The sequence below is a fragment of the Chiloscyllium plagiosum genome, chromosome 21 (assembly GCF_004010195.1).
Source record: "Chiloscyllium plagiosum isolate BGI_BamShark_2017 chromosome 21, ASM401019v2, whole genome shotgun sequence".
In the NCBI taxonomy this organism is placed as follows: domain Eukaryota; kingdom Metazoa; phylum Chordata; class Chondrichthyes; order Orectolobiformes; family Hemiscylliidae; genus Chiloscyllium; species Chiloscyllium plagiosum.
The window spans coordinates 54840110-54853901 of NC_057730.1; the positions used below are offsets into that span (position 1 = coordinate 54840110).

The 13792-nt window shown below is 38.2% G+C and overlaps 1 protein-coding gene across 3 annotated transcripts in view; it reads right to left on the reverse strand.

The window, feature by feature from the left end:
* Positions 1-13792, reverse strand: part of LOC122560899 (meiosis regulator and mRNA stability factor 1) — a 48583-nt gene that overhangs the window by 2707 nt on the left and 32084 nt on the right. For all 3 annotated transcript variants that reach the window (XM_043712131.1, XM_043712132.1, XM_043712130.1), the window contains exons 20-25: positions 9988-10215; positions 9649-9879; positions 5083-5295; positions 3513-3573; positions 2122-2265; positions 1083-1253 (exon numbers count right to left, since the gene is read on the reverse strand). In XM_043712131.1, the coding sequence (XP_043568066.1) occupies positions 1083-1253; positions 2122-2265; positions 3513-3573; positions 5083-5295; positions 9649-9879; positions 9988-10215 (1048 nt within the window). The remainder of the gene's footprint in view (positions 1-1082; positions 1254-2121; positions 2266-3512; positions 3574-5082; positions 5296-9648; positions 9880-9987; positions 10216-13792) is intronic.

Sequence of the window (13792 nt, forward strand, 5' to 3'; positions counted from 1 at the left end):
TGTCGTTACACACAACATAATTAGAACCTCACTTGCTTGGTTTCTTTGTTCTGTTACACCTAAATCCTCCACCCCTCATTGCAGAACTACTTGCAGATCGGAAGAGGTTAAAATCAGATCAATCACAATCTTGTTGAATTGTAGAACAGGCTCGATGGGCCGAGTAGCCTACCTTTGCCAGTACATCTCTATGACTATTAGATTAGATTACTTTCAGTGTGGAAACAGGCCCTTCGGCCCAACAAGTCCACACCGACCCGCCGAAGCGTAACCCACGGCTCGATGGGCCGAGTAGCCTACCTTTGCCAGTACATCTCTATGACTATGTATTACTGGGCCCATAATTCCCTTCTCACAAATGGATAGAATGCGTTAGGTCTGGGAAATCAGAACTTTACGAAGCAAATTACAAAGAGACTGAAAAACCAAAACAAGTGAAAATTGTTTTCAAGTGAAGGAATTATAACAAGGAAGCATACTCATGCAAAGTATAAACAGCATTCAAGGTAAATGGAGGCTTAAGAGTGAGACAGAAAGGAATAGAGCAAGGAAGATAACAGCAAGAAAGCTAACAGATACTTTGCTCAGAAAATGGAGCATAAAATCTAAGCAGTTACTCTCATTGCTTTACCCCAGGATACTGTCTTTTAGATGAGATGTTAAACGACGGTCACATCTCAAGCTGACAAAAAACTCAATGTAATCTCCACTGGCATGCCAACCAGTAGTTACTTCTCAATTACCAATAAGTAACTGTTACACGTCTCATTTTAGTTTTTGGATACTTACTGCCTACAAATGGATTATTACAGTTACTACACTTCAAACAATATTTCACTGGATGAAAACATTTAGGGATGCCCAAGAATCATGAAAGCGTTTTATAAATGCAAACCTTTCTACAGTAGACTTACATCATGCAGTTAGAAGCCGTATGAAGGTAGGTAAGTAGATTTTTAACTACTTGTTTAACAAATTAGACCTCTTCCCATCCTAACACAGGGTGAATGCAGAGTTTTAATCCAATATATGGAGAAACTCTTGACAACATTGAGAGAGAATAAAAAAAGTTTTCTTTCAACCTGCAACATTGGGTGACTGTTCTTCAAACTGGATAAGATCAGTGTGTTCTAGAACAACTGGGTCTGGTCTGAGCTGAGGGGATGGCAAGCACGATGGTACGGGTCCACACAGCAAGTCAACAGGCGATTGGTTATTAAGACAGAGAAGCTCTTTTTCAGTCTGATTTGAACCTATGAAAAAAGGTAATAAAATATTACAGCATGCACATTACTGAACATATTTAGCAGTCAATGCCACTGATGCCATATAATATTTTAATTCAAAATACTGTACATGTATTTAGAACCATAGACACATTTTGCATTCATCTTACTTTAGGAAATGAACAACAAGATACCACTAGACATTATGGAGTATGAAATTAAACAAATATTCATGGTTTTAACCTTTCACATTTCAGTCACTGCTCATGCTGAAATGTGAAGATTCTGACAAGTTTGCAGGATTCAGGTGCAGCCTGTAGCATAAGATTTGCTTGAGGCTACAACCTCCAAGAAAGCAAAACAGTCAATGTTCTTGTTACCAAAGTACCTCATTCTGTCACTTGCATGGAAGGCTTCAAACATCCTAGTTACTCCAAAGCTTCCCAAAATCTTGGCCTGGACCATGCATTTTAAAACTGTTATTTTTAAGCATTATCCAGCCCGCAAATTATAGCTGCTACATCTGTTTGCACTGGAATCAGTGCTATGAGAATACAACAAGTTAAACCTTTCCTTTGCATACACATCAGACTGCTTAACAGTTTGTTTAGAAAAATATTTATTTTCGGAGTGTCGCTGATACAGGTAAAGCTGGTGTTTACTGGACTCATGGTGCTCTAATTTAAAGGTTGCAAGACACCATCTTAGAACTGCTGTTGTCTGCCTGGTGAATTTGCTACCAAAAGTGCTGTTAGGTGGAGTGCTGCAGGATATTGACCCAATGACAATGAAGAAACAGTGGTACATGTGCAAATTAGAGTGCAGAGAGGCTTGGATGGCAAGTCTTAGTGCAGGCCTGGAGTGGACTAAGTATTTTATGAGATGTATTACTTACAGGAGCTGTCAGTTTCTAACTCCTTTTTCTCATTGCTGCTGGGGTTCTGTACAGCCAAGGTTACTGGTCGCTTTGGGTCTTCTGGTGTTTGTCCGCATTCTTCAACCATGCAAGCAGGAGAACAACATGCAGAACTGTTACGAACTGGGGGTGGGGGAAACAGGCAAGAGAGAGAAAACAAAGGAGGAGAGATTAGGTGATGCCACTGAGCTAGGCAATCTTGTTGAACCACTGAGGATTAAATGTTTGTGGATGTGGTGCCAATCAAGCAGGCTGCTGTGACCTGGATGGTGCTGAGTTCCCAAGTACTGTTGGAGCTGCACTCATCCATGCAAATGGGGAATACTGTACTGTACCCCTGACTTGCATTGCAGATGGTGACCAGACTTTGGGGGAAATCACTCACTGCAGGATTCCTAACCTCTAACCTGTTTTTGTAGCCATAGTATTAATATGGCTAGTCCAGGTCAGTTTCTGGTAACCCCCAGGATGTTGATTGCGGGGGTTTTGGTCATGGTATTACCATTCAATGTTAAGAATCAGCTGGACAAAGGTCATTTCAATACCTCTAACCTCAGGAGTGAAGTAGTAGGAAAAATAACAGTTTTTATAAATGATTTCTTCATCATTAGTCTAAAAAGGCAGAAAGTATTGCAAGTACAATTTGCGTAAAATGACTTGATGCCACTATGAATGCAAGAACCAGGAGCAGAAGTAGCTATTCAGCCGCTCTATCCTGTTCTGCTATTAGAGACAAAAATATTATTCAATCTCCACTGCACTTTCCTACCCATTTCCCATAACTCTTCAAATTATCTCTAATTACAAACATGACTACCTCTCCAAATTTACTCAGTGCTTTGGCATCCATTAATCTGGGGTAGTGAATTCCATAGGTTCATGACTCAGAAGTAATCTGTCCTCATGTTTTAAATTTTCTGCCCCTTAGCCTAAAATTGTTCTAGATTGCCCCACAAGAGGAATCACCCTCTACGTCTACTTTATAAATCCCCTTTAGCAACTTGTACACCGCAATTAGATCTCCTCTCATTCTTCTCAACTCGAGTGTCTTGGTCTAAACTGCTCAATTTCTCTTCATGAATGAAATGTCTAATCTCTACAATCAATCGAGAGAACGTCCTGAGTTATCTCCAATACAACTTGCCTCTTCAAGGGGATCAAAATTCTACACAAAGCCCCAAATGCAGTTTCATTAATGCGTTGTGTTGTGGAAATTCAGTTTTCTTTGTCAAAAAGATGTGGGGCAGATAAAAATGTTTACCAAAAATTTTCATTATAGTTTCATCCCTGGCTACGGTGATAGTATAGAAACACACAAAAATGACAAGAAACAAACAGCAAAGCTTCCAGATTTTAAAAATAAACCACACCTTTCATATCATTTTTTAAAACGACTATTCTTTTGTGTCCATGTCCTTTTATCCAGATGACCTGTTCAAAAATAAAGAAAACACTAAATTAAGAACTCCACAATCAATGATAAACAGCTTTCTAAAAAGTCCTAATACCGATTGACATTTCAGTCCTTGTAGCAATCCATTTTCTGTTTGTCAATGTCATGTTTATATTTTCCACATGGGGTCACTCTTACCAACAGCCAAAATACCAAAGTGACAAGGCAGTTTTCAGCAAATACCTGCCCAAAATTAAACCTCAAACTGAAACATGTAACTCCAGGGACAAAGAAACGGATCCTCGACCACTCTGCAAAGTTCAGCTTAATAAGTGCACAGTACCACTGCAGTGAATAATGAGGGGGAATATTTTCAGTTGATTAAATAAACTTGTTTTGAACTCATGCCAAGATTTTGTTTTTCTTTAAAAACACAAATTACAGTATCCGACATTTCACAATGGCCTGAATCTAAGGCGATGAGAAAAGAATGACTTGCGCCATTCATCTAAATGTATACTAGCTCAGACTGATTGGGTGTCTCAGATGTATTAGTCTGGTAGTAGATTGCATTCAGGATTCACGGCATTTGAGAAAATTAGGAAATATAAAACTCCCCAAATTTTACACAAAGCAAAAATAAAGACTGGAATATTCACACAATCAAACAAAACTTCTAAAAAAATTGCAACATTAATTTTGAGATTAAAACCTCATTTTTTCTTCAGGGGCTGAGGGCCTGTTCAGCAGTATACACTCAGCTTTTGAAATGTAAAATAGCATAGTGAATAGACTCTAGCCTTTCCGATTAAAGCAGAATGCTGGGCGATTAGCTGTGGTTCACTCCACAGTTTCTCTCTGTGCAGAATCCATCAGCAATAGAGCAGTCCAAGGGGAACATGGGCAGCAATAGCAAAACTTCTGGATTTCTACATTTAATTGTAAACCAAGGGTACACTTTGACCTCTGTCTTATGTTTTGCGAATTTAGTAAATAAAGATCCTCCAGAACAGGCAATTATAAATGTTACAGATGTAAATGCACAACAATTGGGTCCCAGGCAAAGTATTTAACAGTATTAATATTCATCAACCACCTTGACTGTGGCAGAGATTTTACTCAGTTAAGATCCAGTTTGTTTTGAAAGCTGCAGTTGAATAAAATTCATTAATACAGCATTTCTAATTTCATGGACTTTCTAGATCAATCAATAGAAGATTCCAAGTGACTAAAGCTAATTTAAACATTCCCTTCCAAGAGAGTAAGAAATAAGAAAACTAATTTAAAAAAAGGGAGTGGGGAATATATTAAGCAAAGGGAAGAACATTCAAGAGATTGAATTTAAAACTGTAAAAGCCTTTGTACTTTAGGGGTCATTTTACATTAATACAGTCAATGGGAATTTTGTCACTGCAAGTTTGTTCCACAGTATGGCAAAACCCAGCTGTCCCAAGATGATTAACTGCCATCTATGGAAAGAACCAAATTATAGAGAAGACATTGCATAACTTAACAACAAATAACTTGTATTGAACAGATAGCTTTACCTGTGGTATAGCAATAAGAAGATCTTCTATGCTGGAATACCCGTACACTTTTGGTTGCAGTACTTCACCTGTGTACTTGTGGTAAGTGGAGGGAAATTCAGTCAGAAAGATCTGCTGGTAGTGGTAGGTGTGTAGCAAGGCTCGCACATTCTTAGCAAACTGGTACACTTTTGTCAGTTTTACATATTCTTTGCCAGTGTCATCAATGAATACCTGTCACAAATGAATGGCCCAAAAAGGAACTTTTAACAACCAACATTGTTCCTCATTTAAATCCAGTCCAAGCTATAGCAAAACAAATGAAAATATGGCAACTTGCTATAAAGTAAAACCTTAAAAACAAAATAAGATTTCTTATAATGCCTGGAGTCTGCAAACATTGCGATAAATAAACTTCCATTTTTAAATTCAGGTGAAGAATTCCTGTCACACAACACAAGCTAAAAATTTACTGTTACACAATTTGTAGTAAATGATGATTTTTACATATTAAAATAGGATATAGCATGCTGCATATAAAACCATAATGTAATTATTCAAGCTGGAAAAACAAGCCCACTCAGAACATTCCTGCTCTTCAAAACAAAGTATTGCACAAGTAACCATGGTATTCTAACTGGCAGGATTTGCACCAGGATTTCCCAGACTGATTCCATTAACTGAAACTCTGGTAACCCAAAAACAACAAAACTGTTGATTAATGGAATGAAATATCTGGCGCATCCTGATATTTCAATTTTGGAGGCAACTACAGACTCTATAAAATGCTTTTTGCACTATAAAAGAATGCAATGATTGTGATGTACATTTAATCTATAAGCAAAGTAGAAAAAAATTTATATCCCAAACCATTTGATCTGGATTGGAAAGCTTTGCTGCATCTGTTACAGGGGCTTCCTGGTCATGCACAGGTTAGTATACTGTGGAAACAAGGGATTATTCTAAGAATTAAGTTTGGTGCTTCAAGATCAAATACATTTTGGTACAGACATCATGAGGGGCCAAAGTGAAAGTAAAATGTTAAGTCTCCGTGGAACCCTACAGGAAGGATCCTATCCTGTAATATAAAACATCAGCATTCAGCAGCCTTAAAAGGGCTGAACCAGGAGTGGGGAACCTGCGGCCTTCTAGGCCATGGTATGTGGCCTTTTGAATGAATCCAAATTTTGCAGAACAAATCTTTTATTTTTTATTTATATTTTTTTTCATCCTTTATTATTTTAATCTTAAAATGAATGTATTTAAAATACCAGAGAGTTAAAAGAAAATTCAACAAAATAATCCTCACAGACTGACCGCCACAATTAAAAAATTGCTAAGTCATATGGACTATTTCGACACCTCCTATGATTTAGTTATAATGCGACTCTAGAGTGTACGTTATCTTCCCCGCCTGACTGGCGCTACTACCGCCAGAGGCTGGTTGGCGAGAGCCTGTGGGTATCCAGTACGCCAGTGTTTATCAAAATATGACAACAGTGCACGTGGTTTTCCATTTGAAGTGAAATTTGAGAATAGTTACACAATCTAACCGTATCAACGTTTTTTTAAAATTTTGTTACTTAACAGCCCATGTCAAAGACCAAGGGAACGCTGAAGGAAGAAAACAGAGGTTTTAATGAGGATTAGGAACTGCAATATTTTTGTGTCTGCTAAAATAGGACGATTTGCTTGCTTTGTGATACTGCAATATCAACATTGAAGAAATATGATTATCAGCATTATGCCACTCATAAGGACCACAAATATTTAAATTAGAGGGAGAGTCGCGGAAGGTTGCATTGCAGAAATTAAGATGAAAAGCAAAAGCAAAGACAGTTATTTCAAGCAGTATTAAGACCCAGAAAAAAAATGTCACTAAAGCAACATATAAAGTAGCTTATATACTCAAGAAAAAGGGGAAGCCTTTCAGCGACGTGGAAATCATAAAAGAATGTATTGTCGAAGTTGTAGGGTGCTTAGACCCCGATAATGTTCCAAAGTACAAACAACTGCTTCTTTCAAGGAGAACCATAACTGATGGGCAGCATGAATTAGCCCTCGACGTAACAGAACAACTCCAACAAATACTCCAAAAGGAAAACACACATTATTCAATCGCTTTGGATGAATCAACTGATATTGCTGACTCAGCGCAGATTTTACACTTCATTCGGGCCATAACAGAAGATTTTATTTGCTCCGAAGAGTTACTGGCTTTGGGCACTCTTACAGATAGAGCACAAGGAATAGATATCTTCACAAACTTAAGATAAATGTCATGAATTTAAACTGAATTTGGTTAATTTAGAGAGTGTATGTACAGATGGTGCACCTTCCATGACAGGAAAACATGAATGGCTTATTGCACAGATTAAAAAAAGTATCAGATCCAGATGCTCTTATTTCTTTTCATTGTACCTTACATCAGCAAAATCTCTGTGCTAAATCTACTATTTTAAATGACGCTTTGCAACAAGTTATAAGTATTGTTAACTATATTTGTGCAAATGCAACAGGCATCGTCAGTTTCATAACATGCTAAAGTTGAATGATAAGGTATTCAGCGTGGATTTGCCGTATCATTCTAAAGTGCATTGGCTATCACAGGGACAGGTGTTAGCACAAATTTTATCTTTGTGAGAACAGATAATTGTTTATGAAGAAGAGGCAGCAATGCGAATTAGTGAAAGAAATTTTCTACAGAAATGCTGCATTTCTGTGAGATATCGTGTCAAAACAAAATTACTTGAATATTTCTTTGCAAGGTAAAGCTAAGTCTATATATGATGTGGCAAAAAATCCAAGCATTTCGAAAAAAAGCTATCTTTTTACAAAACTCTTTCTTCAAAAGGAAATTTCGGATGAACATTTTCCCCAGTTAGCAAAGGTCATTGATGAACAGGATTCTTGCGAATCATTTGAAGAATACGCAGCTGTTAAAGACTTATTAATTGGAGAATACAATGAAAGGTTCTCTGACTTTGAGAATCATGACATCACACAAATTAGCATTTCAACCTCACCTAGTTGATGTCTCCAAGAACTACAGATAGAATTGATTGAGCTCTCAGAAGATGACATTTTAAAGTCTTTATTTGATGCTAAGATCCGATTGAAATATGGAAAAATACAATAGAGTACCCATGCCTTCGGCAACATGCAAGAAAAATACTTTCTTGCTTTACAATCACATTGCTGTGAATCTACATTCTCCTACTTAACCAAAATAAAGACGCCCTTAAGGTCACAAATGACGGATACCCATCTAGAGGATCAGCTAAAACTGCAGACCTCCATGCTGCAACCAAATATTCAAATGCTTTCCTACAAAAAGCAGTCAAAGTCATTAAAAGGTTAGTTAACTTTAGAATTAACATTTTTTTATTTAGTTAGTGCATAGTAGTTAGACTTTTACAAAATAATGTGAATTTTGAAGAATATATAATTGAAATTTCTTGGATGCAGCCTTATTAGATTACAACTAACATAATGCGGCCTTCCAACGTGAAAAGTTTCCCCTCTGAACTAAAGACCAAGGGACCCTAAGAGATAATGTCTGAATGCTTTACTAAAGTATTTATTAACAAACCAAACAAATTGCTAAAGCATGGAAGAAATCTCTCCCATACCCTAAGTTTTCAAATCTCTTTGGATCCTAACATGTGAAATCAAGCAGAACGTCTCTAGATATGAAAATGAGATTTCTATTAGAAGCTTCTCTAGCACATGGGAAAAGAATATAGAACCAGAGGACACAGTTTAAAAATAAGGGGTAGGCCATTTAGAACAGAGTTGAGGAGAAACTTCTTCATCCAGAGTGTGGTGGGTGTGTGGAATGCTCTGCCCAAGGCGGCTGTGGAGGCCAAGTCTCTGGATACTTTCAAGAAAGAGTTGGATAGAGCTCTTCAGAATAGTGGAATCAAGGGTTATGGGGATAAGGCAGGAGCAGGATACTGATTGAGGATGATCACCCATGATCATAATGAATGGTGGTGCTGGCTCGAAGGGCAGAATGGCCTACTCCTGCACCTATTGTCTATTGGCATAATACACATGCTTCAATTCAAGATAAGGAACAATTGGGGGTAGAGGAGGGGTGAAATTAGATGATATTATGTGAAGATTTCAAAAAAGGTCAGACAGAGAAATATGCAACAATTTCTACTGGTACAGTTGTACAATCCCAACAATGAAATACAGCAAATGTCTTAGTAACCAGCACCTATGGGACAAGAGTATGCAGTTGATCAAGACATCTGCATAATCCAAGTATAAAAACATACATTAAGTAATAGAAATATAATGCAGGGAACATACACATCACTGACACTTTATTTACAGCATAAAGCACAAATAATGATGCAACCTTGCCTTAAAGGAAAGTTACTGGCGAACAGCTTTCTCAATCTTATCCTGACCCGACTACCTGGACATTGTGATAATATAGTAAATGTCTTGTATTTCAATTTATAATTTTTGCCAGATTATCGAGTGTGCTGGTTAATAAGGTACTGGTTAAAACAAAGTCTGCTGTAAAAGCAGCTTTCAGAAACAATGCACAATAAAGAATTTCAGAATTCATACCTCAACCAAGTACGGCAAACTCTTCAACAACTCTGTCAAAGACATGAAACCATATTCAGAGGGAACAAGAGGACTTCCATAGGTTGTATCAAAATGCTTTTTAAGATCATCAACTGAGAGGCACGAGACATCATCCAAAGACATCAACAGCACAAGAAGTTGAGCAGTTACAGTACGAAGGGACTTCCTATTTATCAGCTGGAGCTGTTTACCTTTTGGTGTGCTGGAAATCTTGTAGGGTGGGGGGAAGTGTGCACAAAAAGAAATTATACTTAATTTGAAGTTGACTGAATAAATGTTGCTTTAGAGACATCAGTACAAAATAACTATGCAACATACCTTTGCAACATGGCAGAGTTTCTGCATAAGTTCTGCAACAGTATTGACATCATAGTCTTGCAGACGCAGAGTATATCCATATGTATTGTTATACTCCAGAAGGAAATCAGAAAGTGTCATACAATTGTCCTTTTGTGATCTTAGCAATTTAACAAGCTGGGCTGTCAGTGCCTTAATTTGCTCACTTTCAGTTAAAACAAGGAATTTCTCCTCTCCACACTCCAGGACCTGTGGACCATATGATTTACATTACAGCTCTATAAACAGCTGAAAGTTCACAAATGTGATGTCTTCTCAAAGAATCGTATTGAGTAATAAAACTACTTACTATAGTCTAATTCTGCCAAATCAATACTTTGTTTGAGTATACTGGGTAGAAATTTTCAAAACACTTCATGTTGGCAAGAGAAAACAGTTCTAAAATTAAGAACATAAGAATGCGGAGCAGGAGTCGGCTGTCTGGCCCTATGAGCCTGCTCTGCCACTCAATAAGATCACGGCTGATCTTGTCATGGCCTCAGCTCCACTTACCTGCCTTCTTTCTATAATTCTTAATTGCTTTATTGTTCAAAAAAAAAATCTTAGCTTTAAAAACGTTTACTGAAGTAATATCAACTACTTCACTGGGCAGAGAATTCCACAGATTCACAACCCTCTGGGTGAGGAAGCTCCTTCTCAATTCAGTCCGACATCTGCTCCCTGTAATTTTGAGGCCATCACGTCCTAGTTTCACCTGCCATCCTCTCTACTTCTATCTTAGCTGTTCCGTTCATAATTTTATGTTTCTATAAGATCCCTCCTCATCCTTCTAAATTCCAATGAATATAATCCCAGTCTACTCAGTCTCTCCTCATAAGCCAACCCCCTCAACTCCAGAATCAACCTAGTGAACCTCCTCTGCACCCCCTCCAGTGCCAGTTATATCAATTTTCAAATAACAAGATCAAAACCACACACAATACTCCGGTGTGACCTTCAGCACCCTGTACAGCTGTAACATAACCTCCCTGCTTTTAAACTCAATCCCTTTAGCAATGAAGGACAAAATTCCATTTGCCTTCCTAATTACCTGTTGTACCTGCAGACCAACCTTTTGTGATTAATGCACAAGGACATCAAGGTCCCTCTGCATAGCAGCATGCTGCTACTTTTTACCATTCAAGTGGGCGGCACGGTGGCACAGTGGTTAGCACTGCTGCCTCACAGCGCCAGAGACCCGGGTTCAATACCCGCCTCAGGCGACTAACTGTGTGGAGTTTGCACGTTCTCCCCGTGTCTGCGTGGGTTTCCTCCGGGTGCTCTGGTTTCCTCCCACAGTCCAAAGATGTGCAGGTCAGGTGAATTGGCCATGCTAAATTGCCCGTAGTGTTAGGTAAGGGGTAAATGTAGGGGTATGGGTGGGTTGCGCTTCGGCGGGGCGGTGTGGACTTGTTGGGCCGAAGGGCCTGTTTCCACACTGTAAGTAATCTAATCTAATCTAATCATCTAATCTAATAATTTCTTTTGTTGTTACTCCTACCAAAATGTATGACTTCACATTTGTTAACATTTTATTCGATCTGCCAGATTCTCAGTTTCTCAGTCCTCTGCACACTTTGCTCTGCCACTCACCTTAGTGTCATTTGCAAACTCTGACATCACACATGGTCCCCAATTCCAAATCATCTACACAAATTGTGAATAACTGTAGTCCCAATATCAATCCCTGTGGCACACCACTAGTTACTAATTGCCAACCAGAATAGCACTCATTATCCCCACTGTTTGCTTCCTGTTAGTCAACCAATCCTCTATCCATGCTAATACTTTGTCCGTAACGCCACACATCCTTATCTTATGTAGCAGCCTCTTGTGTGGCACCTTGTCGAAGGCCTTTTGAAAATCTAGGCACACCACATCCACTAGCTCCCTGTTGTCCACCTTGTTCGTAATGTCTTCATAGAATTCCAAAAGATTTGTTAAGCATGACCTGCCCTTCATGAACCCATGCTGCGTCAGCCCAACTGTCCAATTTCTATCGAGATACCTTGTTATTTCTTCCTTGACAATACACTCAAGAATCTTCCCCACTGCAGAAGTTAAGTTAAGCAGTCTATAATTCCCCATTTGTCCACCTCCCTTTTTAAACACTGGCATCACGTTTGCTGTTTTCCAATCTGCTGGGACTGACCCAGAGTCCAGCGAATTTTGGAAAATTACCACAAGTGCACTGGCTATTTCTTCTGCCATCCCTTTTAGTACCCTGGGATGCATTCCATCAGGGCCAGAAGACTAGTCTATCCTTAGCTCCATTGCCCAACACTAGTTCTTCTGTAATAATGATTGTTTCCAGGTCCTCATCTACCTTCATCTCTGTCAATGATTGAGATGTTATTGGTGTCCTCCACTGTGAAGAACGATACAAAATATGTTCAATGCCTCGGCCATTTCCTCATATCCCATAACTAAATACCCCTTTTCATCCTCTAAAGGACAAACGTTTACTTTAGCCACTCTTTTTTGTTTTATTTAATAGAAATTTTCGCTATGGCTTTATATTTCTGTGCCAGTTTTTTTTTCTCATGTTCTATCTTACTTTTCTTTACAGCTATTGTTGGCTGCTTTTCCAAACTTCTGGCTTCCTGCTGTTCTTGGCTACTTTGTATGCCTTCTTTTTCAATTTGATAGCCTCCCTTATTTCCTTAGACACCCCTGGCAGATTTTTCTTATACTCCTTTTCTTACAGTCCTTCCTTTTCACTGGAGTATTCTTTTGCTGAGCACTTTCAAATTAATTTTTCAAAATCCATTGCTCGTCAACTGTCCCACCATAAAATCTTTGTTTCCAGTCTACTTTAGCCAAATCCTCCCTCATTCTATTGTAGTCTCCCATGTTTAAGCACAGGATACTGTTACTGGATTTTATCTTCACACTCTCCATCTGTATTCTCTATTCAACTATACTGTGATTGCTCCTTCCAAGAGGATCCCTAATTACGAGGTCATTAACTATTCCTGTCTCATTACACAGGACCATATTTAGGAAAGCTTCCTTTCGTCAGTTCCATTACATACTATTCAAGAAAACTCAAATTCCTCTTCAAGGCTACCCTGACTGAGCTGGTTTGACCAATCGACATGTAGATTAAAATCCCCCACAATAATTGGCATACTATTTTTACAGGCATTAGTATTTCTTTGTTTAATGCCTGTCCCAATGTGATGTTATTATTTGGTGGCCTATAGTCTACACTTATCAGTGACTTTTTCTTAGAATTTCTAATTTCCACCCAAATGGATTCAACCTTATTCTCCATAAAACCTATATCATCTCTCAGCAACGCCCTGATGTCGTCCTTGACAATCAGAGAGCATATAAACTAGCTAATTAAATAACTGTTTAAAATCCACACATTTCATATTTAACCATTGATTTACACATTTAAACACATGAAAATAGCATATACATGTAGTCTCAGTGTTGACAGAGCATATCTAATTCAACAGAGTGGGATTGAGTCAAAACTGAATATTTGAGCATTAAATACAAAATGTTTCCAAAAATTAACTGAACATTGAAAACATTTTGCATTCCACATTTTATTGATTGGTCAATAATGTGTATACCAATTGTAGTTAGTTTACAGTATTACATTTAATCCTTTGACAAAGGGTCAGTTAGACTCGAAACGTCAGCTCTTTTCTCTCCTTACAGATGTTGCCAGACTTGCTAAGATTTTCCAGCATTTTCTCTTTTTTTGATTACATTTAATCCGCTGCTTAATTCTGCGCCATCTGCTTAAATTTCAACACCACATATACCTCAC